The sequence below is a fragment of the Pagrus major genome, chromosome 16, assembly GCF_040436345.1.
Source record: "Pagrus major chromosome 16, Pma_NU_1.0".
In the NCBI taxonomy this organism is placed as follows: Eukaryota; Metazoa; Chordata; class Actinopteri; order Spariformes; family Sparidae; genus Pagrus; species Pagrus major.
Window position 1 is genome coordinate 19,343,073 of NC_133230.1, and position 18,830 is coordinate 19,361,902.

At 41.7% G+C, this 18,830-nt stretch overlaps 1 protein-coding gene across 2 annotated transcripts in view; it reads left to right on the forward strand.

Moving 5' to 3' along the window:
• The window catches only part of rcan3 (regulator of calcineurin 3), a 39,679-nt gene that overhangs the window by 3,364 nt on the left and 17,485 nt on the right, over positions 1-18,830 (forward strand). Inside the window, exon 1 of one of the 2 annotated variants that reach the window (XM_073484126.1) lies at positions 14,956-15,042. The exons of the other annotated variant lie outside the window; for it this stretch is intronic. Within the exon in view, the coding sequence (XP_073340227.1) occupies positions 14,956-15,042 (87 nt within the window). Of the gene's footprint in view, positions 1-14,955; positions 15,043-18,830 lie in introns of those variants that run through there. 2 annotated transcript variants of the gene reach the window in all.

Here is an 18,830-nt window from a genome sequence, read left to right on the forward strand (position 1 = left end):
TCTCTTGGATGAGTAGAGTCTCTCTGTTATAGCTCCTCAGAGCAGGAATACTTTGTAATAGCTGGATCCTGTTTTCTGGAGGAGGATATAAAGAAAATACTTTTAATTTTCTGCCCCCTCTAATCCAATTACGCTGTCCTACCATCCTTCCATCCTCCCAGCTGGCACCGTCCTCTGTCTCGTCTATCCATTCATCTCTCTCTAAAAGCTATCTGACCCATCTTCATAACATTTTTCTCTCCTGTTTCTGATCACTAGCTGGTTAACTTTCTTCTCCTTCTGCTGTTCTTTTAATATTCCCCTTCTGTCTCCCTCCTAAGCTGTCTTTATTTATCCTCTCTGTGTATGTAAATGCAAAGCAGAGAGGCTAAATGTGGCGCATACACAAAATCCCTTTAAACGAATCACTCCTGCTTTGTGCGGTTGCTGTTTGTACACCCATTGCTCCCAGCAGTGGAGTCGGCCCCCTTCCCCTCCTTTCGTTTTTTTTTTTCTCTTCCTATTTTGCCTCCCCACTTCATTACGATTCACACTCCTGCTTTTAAGTGGAAATGCCACCCACGCACCCCTTCAGTCAGAGCGTGTCAATAGATTGTTCTCCATATGGCTCAATTAAATGAGCTTCACTAAAAATAGAACTTTTTGACATTTGTTTAAACTTTCAAAAACGAGGACAGGAAGGGATGAGGTATGAAACAAAAAAACAGGTTGCTTGTGATATTTTTCAAAGCACGAACAAGGACTTTATGAGGTTGTTTTTGGCTTGTAGCAGTGCTGTTTGATTCTCCCCACACACACATGCACTCACAGAGTCTTTAACGTATTTTTGAATTGCTCAATTTTGAGAATTTCGCTAACTGCTCAAAACTTGACATCTCTAAACTCAGTGTCTGCATCCTCCCAGTGAAGAACAGGGACATGGCAACCTACATTTTTGTGTCTTTGGGCTCTTGGCTCCCTCCCAACACCGACATTACCTTCTGTTTCTGTTCTCAAAGGCCTGCATGCAGGAGGTTGGGCTGTTTCTGTAATCACACTGTGCACTTTTAGAGAGGAAAGGAGGGAGGAGAGACAGACAGAGAGAGAGAGATAGATACATGTGCCCTCATATTTATAAGAAGCTCTTAGCAAGCTGTAAAAGCCTTTTTCCTTTCTTCTGCATTAGTGAAAAGAAAGTAAAACCTAGTGGCACACTTTCTTCTTTTATCTGCAGTATTTTGTTTCCCTGACCAGCTTTTAGGTAAAAATGGGGAGACGCCTTAAAAGTGCTTCGAGTTTCTTCAGGAAGTTCAGCTGGGGTCTGGTCAGATCAGCCCAAGTCTCTGCTGAAATGAATGGCTTTATTATTCATTTACTCATTAAAATTAATTAACTCTCATGATTAAAACAGGGCTGTGTCACTACACTCAGTGATCTCTCATAGAGCCCAATCAACAGCAGTGTGGCAAAAAGTACCCAAACATCATAAATGAGCAATAATAAAGATAGTGTGCTAAAATATTATTAATAATAAGTATTAAAAGTAATTTTCTGACAATAAATGTACTTGATAGGAGTGTGTGAAAATGCACTGAATCCTTACCGAGTCATTTCAGATTTCACTTTGAAAATGCTGAGTCGCCTATGCCTCTGATTATCTTCCCTAGCCTGCTTCTCATGGTGGCCTGAGGCATGATCTGCTACATTCAGAATACGATTACCAGCACTGCATAGAGTGAGCACAGCCGCAGCCAGCGTGGCTCCTAATTTTGACATGATTCATTATCTGTAGCACCCACAGAAAACAAGTGTGTGCGAGGAAAGAGGGAGTTAGGCACAGAAGTGTGAGTGGGCAAAGTAAGGAGGCAAAGTGGTTGTCAAGAGGAAGGTCAGAGAAGCCATTATAAGTCGTCCCTCATAGTGCCCAGTGTATATCAGGCCTAATCAGCACAGAGCAAAGCTTTCATCACTGCTCCTGCTGCTGTCAGACTGAGCTCTCCTCAACCTATAACCAGTGCAATCAAGCAAGCACCAGCTGCAAGCTTAATACAACACCAGGCAAAACATTTTCATCTGACAGGCAATAGAAAGACAAGCAAAATATCTTTAAGTTGCTGCTCTGTATTGTCATACTGTAGGATGATACTAAATGAATTATGTCAGCTTAAAGCTGAGGGTTGTTCATTGTGACGAACCCACATAGACCCTCTGTTTTGTTCCAGAAACTGCATCTCTGTCACTGTAGATAATGTATCGTGCACTCTTGTCAACATACTTCACAGGGACTTTTTCAGTGGGACTTGTTATTTGGTGGGAGAAAAACAGCCCATAGGGTTATCCATGGATTATCCAGAGTAACAAGGATCATTTTCTGGAAAGTGCTTGGAGCAACATAATTGAAATACCTCAATTGTGTTGGTGGTGGTGGCAGAAACCTCGAAGACGCCCAGTGTATAGAAGCACATCAAACCAAAACTATTGCTGTCGTCTCTGGATAACTTGTCTGACATCTTTGCTGCAGAAGCCTTGCAGACATTTTCCAAACTGCTCCTGTTAGCAATGCATTAGCAGTGTGGCGGCGATATACCACTGTAAGTATGTGAAAAGTTGAGCTGCGTTGCTCGACACAGATGTCCCTCTTCAGTCTAATGTGTTTGATAGTGTGACTCATATCGGGCGATAAAGTACGACAAACCCAGAGCAGAGTGGAGCAATGAAACACATCAGGGACTAAAGATAGTGTGATAGAGGATGTGAAAAGTGAGATGTAAAGTGAGTGTCAGTGTGTGTGTGTGTGTGCTACGTGCACACAAAATGCATGTACATACAGCGTGCGTGCATGCATGCGCGTGGTAGTGATATGTTTGCATGTGTCAGACTGCAATCTATTTTTGGGTGTCGGTCCCGGGGGGTGAACGTGAGGGAGCGGGTGCTTGGCAGGCTGAAGGTCAGACATGATGCAGTGCAGAGTGAGTGAGCGCCGCCGGCCCCTGCTCCTGCTGCGGCCTGGATATTATTCTGGTACACTGACCGGGGTTGTCTCACCGGCCTGCCGCGCTCGTTTTGCCTTTATTTATCAAACAGAGGAGAGCAAAAAGCAATTTCAGAGAAGCAGACAACAATGGGAGCACAGTTCGGTTGAACTGAGCTGCTGCGGCACTCAGAGTGTGAGTAATTTTTTCACATTTGACAAGATGACAGTGTCTTCTTTTGCAATGACAGTTTCCCATTTTTCTCTGTTTAATGACACTGCTTCTTGGATTTTGATGAGCACGTTGAGCTACTTGGTTTTGCAGTTAAATCTGAGCATTTACTTAAGCTGCAGATAAAAACCAGATAAAAGACAGAATAAATATCTGCATCATCTTTAACAGTTCTTTCTGTGTTTACTTACCAGTTTCAACAATTAAAGGTCTCTGTGCAGATAAGTTAAAAAGGGAGTGGATAAGTTATAAAGGGCAAATCTGCACACCCATACAGGTGATTGTAATTATACTGACTGATTAGGTCTCCTCTCAGGACTGTATGGGTTTGTGCAGATTGCGCGTGATTGCCATCTTCCTCACTCTTCTGTTTTACCTGTCAGGATGGAACAAAACGCACCTCAACTCCAAACCGAACTAGCAGCGTGCCGATTAGTGCCAGTCAGACCTAGTTCCTACTTCATTGCTATTCGGTATGTAAAACAGCCTGGCAGCATGCCACTTTTGCCATCTTGAATGGACAGCACTGTGTGGCACCTTGACAAAATACCTCATGTACCAACAACACTGTAACAATGAAGACTCATCCACACATATATATGACATGGCTCATTGTGGCTGAATGCAAATGAAAAGGCACTGTGCTGTAAGGTTGTCAAAAGTATCGATACTGTGATATTTTTTAAAACACTACAATATTTGCATTTGATAGGCCAATTTAAGCTATTAAGGGTCTACAAATATTAACAATATTCCAAATGTGTTGGTAAGTGACTTTTTCTATACTACCACTTTGTGCGGATTGTTAATTTAAAAAAGGGGGGAAAAAAATTGTTTGTGCAAAGGACCAAGGAGGTATCGAGTTACAGATAGTTACGATGGTTAAAGACTATTGTATTATATTTGTATTTTAAAGCTGTAATCCTGTTAGTAATTTGCTTTTTTACTGAATGTATCTGTAATATAGTTACATCTCTTTTTCTGTAACATGTATTCTGTTTCTCCCAAAGCCTGCTAGTATTGTATCAAAATTTAAAATTCTGATATCATAAAAATCCTGACTTTTTTGTCTTTTCCAGAACTTGGCAGCTGTGAAAATATGAAATTAAAGTTTACTACAGCATCACTACTAGCTTCAGTATGATTAAAGCAACAAAATGCATGTTATAACGAAGATAGGATCCAAATGCAGGACAGAGACTCTAGGTGACCTTGATGAAGAAAGGAGTTTGTTTTTTTGGAACCAGGGACAGGATGAGAGGAGTGATGGTAGGGGAATAAGGTGCAGAGGCAGCGGGTTGGGCAGGATGAGGGGAGTTGTGGCTGGCGGTGATGGCGTAGGGGGATGGCGTGATGGTTGGGAGGTTGTACGCAGGTTGGTAGATGAGTGGGTGATCCTGATAGCACAAAGAAACAGGCGTTAAACAAAAGGATAAAAACTCTAACTCACAAGAAGATTTGGCCTTGATGAGGTGAGAGCTGGAGATAATACTGCTGTAGGAGCTGATTGCAGACAGGTGTATTCAATAATCAGAGCCGGGAGTCCACGCAAACACACACACACACACACTGACAACATATGGCAAAGAGAAGGAGACAGACAGAGGGCACTGGGAGCACAGGGAAAGGGAGAACACAGGAAAACACTTGACATAGTTGATTGTTTGATTGAATAAACACAGAGCCATCGTTCATTTTATTAGTAACACCGAGCGTTTCTTGCCATGACACGTCAGAGGCTGCGTCTTGAATCTATAGTAAGCTGTAAATTGAGATTTTGGTCACTTATGATTAATCATTTATAAAATCCAGACCATTGCATTATGGGAAAGCTAGCATTAACTCAACCTTTTTCTCTCTGTCAGACAGAATATCTGTTGTGTAAAAGGTCTATTCTCATTAGTACGAGGAGTTGAGAGCCCTCATGTAATTCATAATTCACCCACCCTCAACCTGAGTGGCATTGTAATCAGCCAGAACACCTGTGTGCCTGTGTCTTCTTTTTAGTGTCGTGTTCATGTCATATGTGTAAGGATTCATTTTTAAATTTAATTATTTAACCTCTTATACCTGACAGAAATGTCTGACACCTACACTATCTCCCACATGGTAAAAAGAAGAACAGACGTTCCCACAAACTGTTTTCAGAAAGGCTGGACATGCACCAACGCTGGCAGTCACATCTAAATACATTCAATAGTATGGATTCAGCTAATTTAAATCGATAGTTCACCCAAAAATGAAAATTCACTAATTATGAGTAGCGCCCTCCTGCTGATGGAAAGTTGGGTTAAGTTTCGAAGTCTGCAAAACATTTCTGGAGCTTCACAGCAGAGCAGTGGTGTAGCATTCTACTGAACAACTAAAGTAGATAGGGGACGACCAAAAAACCCATAAAACAGCTCCATACAGTGTGTCTGGTGTAATCCAAGTCTTCTGGAGACCTGAGATGCCAAATAGTTTTGAATAGTGGCTATCCACACCCTTTTTTAAGCAGAGATCTTCATTTTGGGCTCCTAGATATAGTGGGGGGCTATTTTCTGACATCTTATAGTGTTGTTTTCAAGTCACAGATCACAATCCCTCAATCGATTTTACAATCTGTACATACTCCCCTTAGTCCCATGATTTCGATAAGGAAAAACTCCAGGTTAGTTAGGAAAAATACAGACTTTCTAATATTGCTCTTATTTGTATTCTAAAGGATGCTGATCACTGGGTTTTCTGTATTTGTACTCAAAAGACATTACACTATAATATTAAAATGATCTCCTAGTGACATTAATGTGATGTTATTACCTCTTAATGTTGAAAGATCACTTCACACAGCTAATCAAATCAGGTTGCATAAGTCGATGATGTCATATTGTCCCTTCTAAACCTCAGACATCTATTTAAAGACAACTTCCTCATTTCTTCATCATGATTAAATCGTTTTTTTTTCCTATATTGATACTCATTCAGCACTACTCCCACGTCTCCAGCATTTCAGCTTCGGGGAAATTCATTTTTCCTCTTTGATATGTAATTATGATAGTTTTGTGTACGGTTGCTTTGATAAAAGAGACGGCTCATCTCGCCTCGCCCTCGCCCACCACGCAGGGGCTGATTATGAAACTGTAGGATTTAGGATGCGCTGTAAGCCACTGTGTCATTTGTTCTAAGACATGCTCCTGTGATTCTATTTAAATCAAGATTATTTTCTGGTTCAATCAGTCTAAAAAAAGAAACGTCCAGTGGGCGCTTTCAAGAATAGCAGCTCACAGGACAACAAAACATGATCTCTTATGTGACTGACGCCAAGTATAAACGGACGCCAATGATGAGTCCATGAAATAGAAAGATGTTCTGCAGATGATTGCTTTTACTGAATGTGTAAAATTAAGGAGCTGAAATACAACCACAGGAAACAGGAAGTTTAGTTTATCAGACTGTGAGGATAGTACAAGGATTTATGTACCAGGTTATTTTTGGATCGGTCTGTCGCCCATATTCAATTTGTACTTTATTTTAAAAAGGGAATGTTTTTCTCTTTACAGAGAGTCAGTCGGTCTGTGTCGTATTAATCTAAAAGTATTACTTGTATACTTCACTGTCCAGTACTAGCTCCAGCCCTTATTACTTTTCCTTTTTATTTACAGAACTGTATTGATGTCTTATTGTTGTGAGTCTGCTCTCCTGCGATGCTGCTTCTCGGAGGTATTTATGAGGAGAGCAGAGGGGAGACTGGCATCCCAATCAATTCCTGCCTGTTGTCATTTAGAGAAAAGGACTATTGACAGTCTGTTGATTTTTCTCTTTGCACTTGTTTTTCACTGCCGTTACTTTGCTAGCAAAAGCAAACAAAATTGGGTATGTGACTCTTCCTGATTCAATTTGGTTTGCTTTGGTCGTCGTTTGTTCCTGTTTACATCTTTGAATTACTGATTTTCTTTCCTTTCATTTTTTAAAATCTGTCTCTGGGTGCTTCTCACACTCTCTGCTTCTCTCTTAACTCCATTCACTCGATGCAATATTTAAAACTAGAGCCTGTCCAATATATTCGCTGGCTGATATTGTCGGTCGATATTCGCCTATCACAGGTATATTGGTATTGGTGTATATGTTATTTGGCTTTATGAAGCATTTCATTTAGTTTTTGTATGAGCCAGCTTCATCCTTTATAAAGTTTGCAATCTTATCGCACCATATCACCACTTGCTCTCATCTCAGTTGCCATGAGGATCCTGTAGCTTTAAATTAGATCTGTTTGAAGTGAAAGAATAGAGAGCTGTTCCTATCCTCTGGTGAAGATGATACATTTCTTTCTTCCTCTTTGTTTGCCTTCTACAGAAAATGGCACCCTCTTCTCAGAGCGCTGTGTTGTCTTCGAAGCTCTGAGACCGCCTTGGGTCATTCCCTGCCTGTTTTCTTTTTCTTTTTTTTCCCTCTTTGTTTTGTCTGGTATTCAAGCAGCGGCGATGTCTGTATGCGGGTCGGAGAGTCCGCCTAACCCATCCTCAGATTTGACCTGATTTCAAAGCGAAGCAATCAGTGGAACCATCGGCACGTGTCGCTCTGTCTGTGTGCCGCTCATACAGCTATCCAGCAGCTCATCTCTCCAGCTCCTAAGCTCCTGGACTGGGTTAAAACAGTGAACAGCTGCTGGTGGCCCACCAGATGTAGGCTGTGGACCAAATACATACATATAGTACTATGCTGTCAGCTCCCGTGGTCAGACAGTGCTTGTGATGCTGTTAGCAAATGTCCTCTGTACATAATGTTATTTATTTACTAATTTGCATTTTCATGTTATTGAAAAGTATTCTTTTTATACCCTGCAAAATGTTTCCCACCACACTCTTCAAAAACATTATATTCAACAACTGTGTAATGGCCATCTGACTTTCTCCATTGTCTTTCTGGTCATTATTTTCTTTAAAATTACATTTTTCTTTGCTTGGAGTGGGGTCAGGACACCAGGCCGGTCTAATACACCGGATAGGCCTTGCTCCAGCTGTTTTCATTATTAATTAAACTGCTGAATATTTTTAGGATTAATTCATTAATGATTTAGTCCATAAAATATCAGAAAATAATGAAAAATGCCCACCACTAGTTGAGTTTTTATCAGGTAAAACATGTTTCGTCTGATCAACAGACCAAAAAATAAAGTTGTTTCATTTATGATAACCTGAGAAACCATCAATGATTTTAATTTAATAATTTAATCAATTAATTGGTTTAATAGTGGATTAGTATCAGTTTGATACTGATCCTATTAAACTGATTGTAGATGACTGAGGAGATTTGACTGATCCTCATACAGTTTCTTTGTGACTGTCAACAACAAATTTTATAGAAATATATATATAATATATATAAACATCTGGATAAATGTAATATTGATGTATAATCACCTGTACTATGGCACATCATCCCCTCATGTAGATATAAGGGGATAATGAACCATAGTATTAGCAATGTGCTGACTTATGTTATTGACTGGTTTGTCCCTATTTCCTTCAGTTCACGACAACTTGATAACAGATTGACCGAGTCTTCGGAACTTAAGTATGTTAACCCTGATGTAAAGTTAGAAAACTTTCTATAACCCTAAACTCATTCATTCATATTCAAATGTGGAGGAAAACTCATACCAATCAGCTCAACTGCTTTGTCAGCACTGTGACGGTGTGCTTTGATTAGATTTGACAGACAGAGGACCGGCAAGACAAACAAACAGCTGTCATCAGATTTTGATTAAAATGTTGCTAAATCCTGATTGGAAGAGCACAGACAACAGACACAGTTAAAATAACTGTTCAAACATTTTGTTTTTCCAAATACAGGAATATTGGACATTCCACTCATACAGTTGCATCTACAAATTTCCCATGATGACAGGCTCATTTTTGTTAATTAGGAGGAGAGAGTTGCAGTCAGATTTGGCCTCTGGGAGTTGTCTATCACTATTAATTAAAGCTTGATTGCCAGAAGTCGTGTAAAACTTCTCCGTCAACATTTTTCACATCCAAATCACCGAGCGCTACGGCAGCTACAATCCCGCCCTCATCCTGTCAGACTGTCTGCAGAATTCAAACCACCAGATAAAACAAATCTCAGGCTTTGAAGGAGTGTTGATGGAGGCTACTTGTGTCATTTACAGTTGATGGCTGGTGTCAGCTCATCCTCAGATATTCATGCCTTCCTCTGCACCAGACGAGGCCCCTCTTTCTATTTTCATTCACCCTCTCACTACTTTTATTCCCTCTACGCCATCCCGACTCCCTGCGCTCCTCTCTTCTCCCCCGCTCTTTCTCACCTACACTTTCTGGATGTGTCTCTCTGCCCTGTAGACACTCTTTTATCCTCCCATCCCTCTGTCTCCCCCTGGCTCCCTGCACTTGTACTTGGCTGCTTGCTTTATAAATAGCTTGGCCTAGATTACAGCAGCTGCATTGGCGCTGGCACCAGGGTTTGGTTAGGCTGGGCCAAGCGAGGTAGCCTGGTGAAACAAGAGGTTGGCAGTGAAGGGACGAAGCATGTGAGTATGTGTGTGTGTGTGTGTGTGTGTGTGTGTGTGTGTGTGTGTGTGTGTGAAGATCATGAGGATAGTGCAGCCGCAGCCTATCTGCATGCCTGCAGTGGCCGAGCTGTTTTCATTCCTTCCATTCTTCTGCAGTCACACACACACACACACACACACACACACACACACACACACACACACACACACACACACACACACACACACACACAGAGAGAGAGCTGATATCACTCATACGTCTGCGAGAACTGTTGTCATACTTGTCATATTTTCATTTCTATTTTTGGTGAATTCTTTTTTGGTGAATTCTTCTAGTGAATAAATGTTTACTAATGTGTGTGTGCTCAGTTTGACTTCACAGGTGATGCAGCACAAATACACTACACTCTATATTTGCATGCCGCGTATATCTGTCATTTATGTGTTCGGCGTGTGCGGGCGTGCATCAACATACATGTGTGTATTGTGAGCATGCGTACATGAGCCCACCGTGATGATCCACTGCCCTGATTTCCTCCCTCCTGCTCCTCTGCAGAGCTCCACTTCAGAATACAAATTGTGCTCGTCAGTGAGTCCGAGGCACAGCGTCTCACCCTTTGAGCATCTCTGCTGCCTCGCTGCCTCCTCCTCTTCTCATCTTTTATGAAGTGCATCATGCCCCTGCAAAACCTAGATTTCTGCTGTTGGATTACAGATTTGTGGAATGCATTAATTCACTATTTTGCAGAGCGTTAGATTAAAAGATCTACATAAAGCTTTGGAGGTGCTGGTTGCTAGATATCAACCATTTAAAAAAGTGACACATTCCTATTTAAACTAATAGTTGATATCAAAGTGAAACGAGTGCTGTTATTAACAAGTCATACAAGGTGGCAGCATTCGAGCGTTCATAATCATCTGCATTTTGAAAGAAATGAGCAGTCGCTCGCCTTGTTTGAAATGGATAAAGAGTGTGTTATATTTTCCTCCATGGAGTCTTGTTTGGGGCTGAGATCTAACAGAGGGAATTGTGAATGAGAAGAAGAGAATTGAGAATGAGGAGGAGGAGGGCTGCAGAATGAGGCCAGAGAGGAAGAAAAGTGCTTCATCATCCGCAACGATCCATCCGACTTATCAGCAGCAACAAAAGGGATCAGAGGAGCGCATCGCGACAGTGCTTAGATAACCGAAAACATTAATGTTTACGTCTGTATGTCAGTGGCTAGCACTAAAGGTGGTCCCCAACCATCTTTTTTTGATGATCTCAAGCATTGCTACCACCCATTATGCTCATTTGATTGATTTTAAAGTTGTTTACGCTATTACTTATGTATAAAAGGGGATAATGTTATTACATTTTCACTGTTTATGTCAGTTTGCACTTGTACCTCAAGCACTTGTATTTGGCAGAAGCTGGTTGTTTTAATTGTTTATCCATTACTTTTGGCAAGCACTTTCAACCGATTACTCACCTCTTTTAACTATTTCCATTTATCCATTATTTTTGCTGCAGTCATTTATAGACCAAATCACCGTGACGTTGTGCTAACAACAACACTTACTTCCTGGGAGACAACTGGCGGCTGATATGCATTGTGGACAAATGTGCAAACTTGTTTTCAGCCTTAACTGTAAAGTTTAAAGATACACAATGAAACAAAGTAAATCTGCTGTGCTTATTTCATGAACTGTGTTGCTATACTAGTGTCTTTGATATCTACCCAAGAGCGGCATCTCTGAATCTCTAGCTTTGGGTAAATGCAAGCTGTCATTTTCCTAGTCTGTGGCCCAACAGGTAAATTAGGTCTTCTAACTAACGTTAGTGAAAGTGGTGTTATTAATGAGAGGGTTAGGGTTAGCCATTTTTAACCATGTGTTTATTAAGTACTGAACCATTTAGCCATTATTTTTTTCCTATTATATCTTTTTCTATTCATTAACTTTAAGCAACCATCCACTGCTTTTACAGCACTTGAAGTAGCAGAACCCTGATGTTTAAATAATTTGTCCATTACTGTTAGCTAACTATTTTGACTGCTCATTTGCTAATTAGCTTTTATGCACCTTTAACCACAGCACATGGCGCTCAGGTGTTAGAACTGACTCAGACAGAGGTGTAAATTGAGCAGTCAGCATTTCACAGCTGCTGAAAAAGCACCATACCATTTTGTAATCTATTTATGTTTGTTTCCCTCCTAAACAAATTATATGGATATATGTTTTATTAAATCCTGGATTACTTCTTTTCTGATTAGCTGAGCTACTCGACAATCTTTTCACGTGTCCCACAGATCCCAACTGAAGTCCCCCTGCGGATCAAGTATTCCTGGTTGTGAATCCAGCAGCAACACTTGAGTGGAATAGGCTGGACTAGATCCTGTTAGACCAGATTAAACTAGTCCGGACTAAATGTGAGGCTTACCACAGGCAGGATGGCTTCGAGGACTGAGCATCAGTGAAGCAGAAATTCTCTTCAGCCAGACAGTGAATCTCTTCCATCTTCTGTTGACCCAAGGCTTTGTAAACAGGGGCAAGTGAAAAGAGAATTTTCCAACAAGGCATAAATAAATGATCACAACAGTTGGCGAGCTTCGACTACATTAGATTCCAGAAAACAGAGTGGATTTAAAAGAAAAGGCGACACAGGCGCGCTGCTTTATCACTTCTGAGCTTGTGATTAATGAGCTGTGGGGGTGATTTTGAAAATATATCGGGGGCCTGTCAAGTAACATCTTCCATACCGCCTGCTCTCACTACCGTGACTTGAAACAATAAAAAAAGATTCACTCGCAGCAGATGAAGCAGCTGACGATGGTATTCAGGCTCAGGCCAACATGTTACAGTGTCTGAAACATGTCGTTTTTGGCATTTAGAGTCGGATTGTTCCAGACTGACTGACTGATGCTGTCTGGTGGAGGAATGTCACAGTCATCCTCACATATCTCACTCATGTTCCCCGTCTGCACAGCATGGACAATGCCTGACACACAGAGACATAAATAGCCTTTACCGCCGAGAGCCTTAATATTAATGGCTTATGGGGGACTTAGCTGTCTCAGCCGGCTGGGCAATTATTGTTATGAAACGGCGAGAGAGAGAGAAACTGAGAGAGAGAAGGGGAGATGATCTGAGTGATGGAAAGAAGACATGGTTTGTTAGGATATTACGCAATGGCCTAATGTCTGTGGGAATTTTTTAAATGATTGGGCCTCAGCTGAAGTGGAAACTCGCACTGTATCATCATAATTAAGAGCTGTGGCAGCGCTGTCAGCTCCATCAGCTGCTTTGTTGTGGGTGATAAAGAGCCACGGTACAGTTAATCTTCAATCAACAAGTCAGCACTAAAAGTACAGTTCAGCTCACTAAGAACATCTTTGAAAGTTTTCGTATCTGAGTCTATCCAGGATCAACAAGGCAGACTCAAATTAGATATCCATTAATTTCCTGTATCAGCTGACAGCATGTAGGGAGACAACCTCTTCAGAGAAGCCGTCATATAACCGCGTCGTTTGTCTGTTATTCCGAAGCCCATGAAGCCGTAAACCACGTCAACTGAAGGCAGCACTAAGTCCGGAGCATGCAGCTGACAGGCATGGTTATGCAATTATGGCTTGACAGGAAGTGCTGTAGTTGTCTGTCAGTGAGGCAGTTGCTTGAGCTCATGATTTGTATGAAACGATATGTTATGGTAAAGCAGCTTTTCAAATCATAGCTCATATATGACTTTGATCACAAGGAAATTATCAGCAAATTATAGCATTGAATCAAGAAGACCTTTACAGCGTAATGCAGTGGATCCTAGCATCTACTTGCAACCCCTCTGCCACAAGATGCAGAAAATGTCATAGTCTTCATAGTCCTTAAAATATTTCTGTTCATCTACATAAGTTGTTTATGAGAATGATGCAGCGCTGTTTTGCAGTGAAGCTCCAGAAATGTTATTTGGATTCTTTCCAGCCCAAAGAGTTATTCACTCACCCCGAGTCCACATACTTGGGGTGAGTGAATAACGACTTAATTTTTTATATTTCTGGTGAACTTATCCTTTAAGTTGAGAGCAGTTTAATCCAAAAGTGATTTCCTCTCATTAGTGTTTCATTTGACTACTCCTCTAAGGGATAAAACATCACACCAACAAACGCAAAGATGAGACGAAAGCTTAAAAGGACTGATACGATTAATCAACGAACTGATAAGGTTTTTGATAATCTTTTGAAAATGAAGATTTGCTGCCCTCTTTGTTTCATATCATCGAAAACTGAATATATTTGTGTGTTGAACTGTTTGATTGACAGAAATCTTGGATTTTTCACTAATTTCTGACATTTCATAGCATTAAAAATGCATTGACTAAGAGAAAAAAAAACCTTATTGGCAAAGTAATGCAGAAAAAAACAATCCGTAGTTGCAGCTGTGCACTTGTTTAATGCAATCCAGTAAATACGACCTTGTAATCTTATGTGTTTCATATGATTACAGCACATGGATGTTGATTTAACTTAATGGTGATTCTTTAAACTGATACTTATTGTATTAGGATGCATTATATAAGGTATGTTTTATTATTACTTTGTATTAACAGCCTCCACACCTCTGAAACAGCCTGAACAGCATGAAACATGATCAGGACTGTTACTGAAGGGTTTTAATGAGACAAGAATGAGACGTCATTGTTTGTATTCATTGTACTGAATATGCAATCATCGTCCAAAGGCATCAAATGTAAATAACTGAGCTCTCCGTCAGAATGCAGGGGGTGAGTCAGGGTGACTCTGGTGCTGGTGTACCCATGTACAGTTTGGCTGACAGGAGTGTTTCAAAAAAGGGCTCTGACACATGTCGGTGCTCGGTGAACATTAAAAATACATATTCCAAGAAAAAATACACAAGAAAAAGCGGAATAAACCGGTGCACTGAATTCTGCAGTGCACGGTTCGTCGGGCACTGTAGTGGCGTAAAACACGACGAACGTGAGGCTGGTGATGACGTCAATGTGGAGCCAGGGAGGGAGGGGGAGAGGGAGGGAGGGAGGGAGAGAGAGAGAGAGAGAGAGTTTGGGCTGGCTGCTGCAGCATCACTCTCGTCAGTGCAGTGAGGAGTCCAGCAGCAACTCTCCCAGCTGAGAAAGAGAAACCAAAGCAGAACAGTCCGCTGGACGTAACCTCAAGTTTTCTGGACCTGACAGAGAGGAAGAGAAAGACTTACTGTTTTTTTTTTTTTTTTTTTACTCCATTTCTGTTTTATTTTTCCCAACCACGAAGGGGAATGCCATCGATAAATATGAAACTGGAGATGGTGACCATCATCGCCTGCGAAGTAGACCTCGAGGTGTTTACATCAGACAAAATGCAGGTACGCTTCTCACCAAAAAAAAAAAGAAAGGAAAAAAAAAACGCACGCTGCAACTAAACCCTGAGTATGCCCTTGTGTTGTGTGGTTGTGCAGCAGTTTTAGCTCGGGACCCGGCTGCATGCTGCTGAACTGTAGATGTGCATGCATGTCTTGGTGACGTTGAATGCAGCCCTCTCTCTCTCTTTCTTTCTCTCTCTCTCTCTCTGTCAGACGAGGAATTTTATCAATGGGAGCCGCAGCTCGCCAAGACGCACGTCCCGCGACGCGCGCACGGCACAGTGATTGACGCTGGATGAATTGCAGAAATGCGTAGACACGGCGAGATTTGGACGCAGTCAAAAGACCCCCCCAAAAAAAGAAAGAAAGAAAAAGATCCCAAATGCGCAAGTTGAATGGGAAGGGTGTGATGAATTGAATCGTCCATGCAAAGGCACACGCAGGGAAATAAGTGAGGCAGTTTTTTAGACGCAGTGGCGGACAGACCCTCTTCTCCCTCTCTTTATCTCATCCCAGCAGCACTGCAGGTGAACTGGGTTATATAAAAACAGCCATATCAATCCAATGAAAAGGATCAGTTTGACAAATATCACATTAATGCTAAAATACTGCGAATAATCCAACCATATAAATGCATCGAAGGTAATGTAAGAGTCTAGGTAAACTCAGTATTGACCACCCTAAACACTCCCCACAGTCATATTTTATTGACGTGTCTTGAGGGCAGGCGCAGGTGTTCAATCTGCCGCCTGTCAGTCACAGAGCAGGAAAGCAGTTGCACTTAAATGTGCTCAAAGTGAGCCCACCTTTTGGCACCGCAGCGTGCCAGGTTTGGGGCTTAAAAGGCCACACAGATGGTCCGCCAAAGCCTGGCTCACCTACTAAACCCTTTGGAAATTCCATGTCAGAATATATTCCCTCACCTGCTGGCTGCTCGTCTGCCTGTCTGATTTGACTCATCAGGAAAGAGGCAGAAAGAGACGCAGGTCTGAGACGAGCTAAAACCAAGTCCGAGCAGCCAGTGTTGCAGTTGTGACATTTTCTCAATCACACAATCGTGTTTTTTCTGCAACTGTTTCACTTCCTCTTCACTGCTGATGTGCTCTGGTGAGGCTGGAGGCTGATTTCAGCTATTCCTTGCATTTGCAGGTTTTTTAAGAACCCAGTCACCCCACCCTCGTCCCCACAGCGCCTTGCTCAGCCATATATTACCACTTTTTGCAACTCCATGTATATCGCAAACTTTACACTGTACACACTGTATACTGTGTATATGAAATGGCCTTTTGTCTGTGATGGCATGAATTGCACGTACAATTTGATACCACTAAAGAATGTATTGCACGTTTGAACATAAGCCATGCATGTCAGCCGGTGCCCACCCTGTGGTCTGCGTTCCCCTTGTGAGCCAACTCTCATTACACTTTCAAACCCCTGCAGACCAGCTAAGGTGAAAGACACCGATGTGTCACTGTGCAGTTGTCCTGTAATTACAGGATGGCTGTCGTCATCTTTAAGATTTCCCAGGGACGCGAGGTGACAGAAATAGGGCTGTCAGGGAATGCTGTGAAACCTCAGAGGCGTTGACTGTGCTGACTGATACTCCCGATCATGACACATTATGATCACACGTGTCAATTATTTCTTAATGATTTACTTCAAGTTAGTGCTCTGAGATCAGGCGGCCTCCAGACAGGACGATCTGATCAGAGCGCAGTCTTCACTGAAAACCTCCCTGTCAGGCAGCTCTTATCAGCCTACCTCTCCGAGACTCACCCAATGAAAAAGGGGGTCCATGCACAATTAAAAGAGCAGACAGAGGGCTGACTTTCGAATGACACAAAGAACACCACTAATCCTGGTTTCTGGCACACACACACGGAGAGCGATGGAGAGCGCCGGGGGAGAGGGCAGATTAAAGCAGGGCACGTGGGGGAGCGGCCTCTGATTGAGCTCACCTCCCTGTCAGCTCCTGTTTTTATTATCATTCAACAAGATCTGATTTTTTTTTATTAATATCTCCAAATCTGAAGATGAGAAATCATAAGACCCCTGTTTCATTGCAGACTAATATGTGGATTGCTGCTATTTATATTCACTTCACAGAAAGATTAGGCAACAGCAGTGGTTCTTGAATGGTGAAGAAAATCAGTGAATGGTGGGGTTTTTTTAATTAGAGGAGATGCCGTGCTGTGGTGTTTTGGAGCCATTGTTTTGACACGGTTGAAATGGCCTTGCCCACGCCTTGGCTCAATCCCTGCTGGTTACATCATTAATGAGCCGAACACAGAGGCTTGTGGACAGGGCAGGTTGTTGTTGTAATAATGTCAGAGCTGGTGGTACTGTAGGCTTTCATAGCGGAGTGCTTTGTATCCATTTTGGAGCAAACAGAAGGGCTATTGTTGTTGAAAGGTCTAGTGAGGGCAGAGCTGTGGGCAGACGCTGTCGTATGTGTACGTTCCCCACAACACTGTAATTACCTGGAAAATCTACCAGCATCAGCAGATGATAGCACAGGACACACGGTGAAGGTCACAGCTTGTTGGCAGGCTGTGAATATATTACAAAGCGTGACGCAAGCCTTTACAGTTACCTCCCATGCTTGATTTGACGCTGGCATCTTCATCTCATTTCTGTCTTTACTCACCAGTTTGATGGCTGCTTGTTTATTTGTTCTTTTATACATACATTTAAATTTGATTAAAGGGAGAATTATGTAGTTTTAGAGAAGAAATTCAAACCCAGAATTTAAATTTTTACAATATTAATGATTACGTAATTTCCATAACTGAATAAACAAGCTGTTCTGAGAGGAAAATAAGGTCCCCAGAACACAGTTTGAGGCTAGAAAGGTGGCAGGGTCTGCCACATATAAACAAAGTTAAACAGTATGAAATTGTGTCGTCCTTTAAGGTCAGTTTGTTTATCCAGTGTATTCAGTCATGAAACAAAAACAGTTTGTTTATTCAGTTTGCAGAAAAAAATCTCTTCTCTTCTGATTAAAATTTCTTCCACAAAACTACATACTGCACCTTTAAGGTGCTCTTTTTCCTATAAGTGCCCGTCTGGCTTCAGTGTGTCACTGAATGAAATGGGTTTTAATTGGGAAGAAAACAGGATTTTAACATTATGACACATTCACACTTAATTGTTGAGACACTTGTGCAACAGAGACGGCACTGCAAGCCACAAAGTACAGCTATTTTTCAATTACAGTTCGCGTTCCCACACACTGAAGACTGTAGTAACACTGACACAGTCACACACTCCAACCACAACAGTGAGTCAGCGGACTCGCATAGAAACAAACACCTCTGTCAGCAAACACACAACACAACTCCATCGCCGAGAACCCTCAGAGAAGTTTCCGTCCACCTGGGTCACGTTCGTTTGTCCTCCTGTCTGTCTGTTTATCCGTCACTTGTGTCATATGTCTGTTCCCAGGCGTTGCCGTCACAGAAATTATGCTTGTTTTGAGGAAGGAGGGGAGATTTGATGACTAATCTGCTATTTGCAGGTCAACAAAACTGGAGTGATTCTGCTGACGTGTGTGATGTTTTTCATTCTTTCCCACTGTCTTTTTTTGTTAAACCTTACATAACGTGTCGCCATTGCCTTTAGTTTGTGACAGCTATTTTGAGCAGCTGAGCAACAAAGTGAGGAATTATCCAAAAAGGTTTCCAGCTACATTGAATTATACAGGGTAAAGGTTAGATGAATGGATATCAATGTTTAATTAATCTGCAGCATATTTTCTTGATTAATCATCTGGGTTACAAAATGTCAGAGAA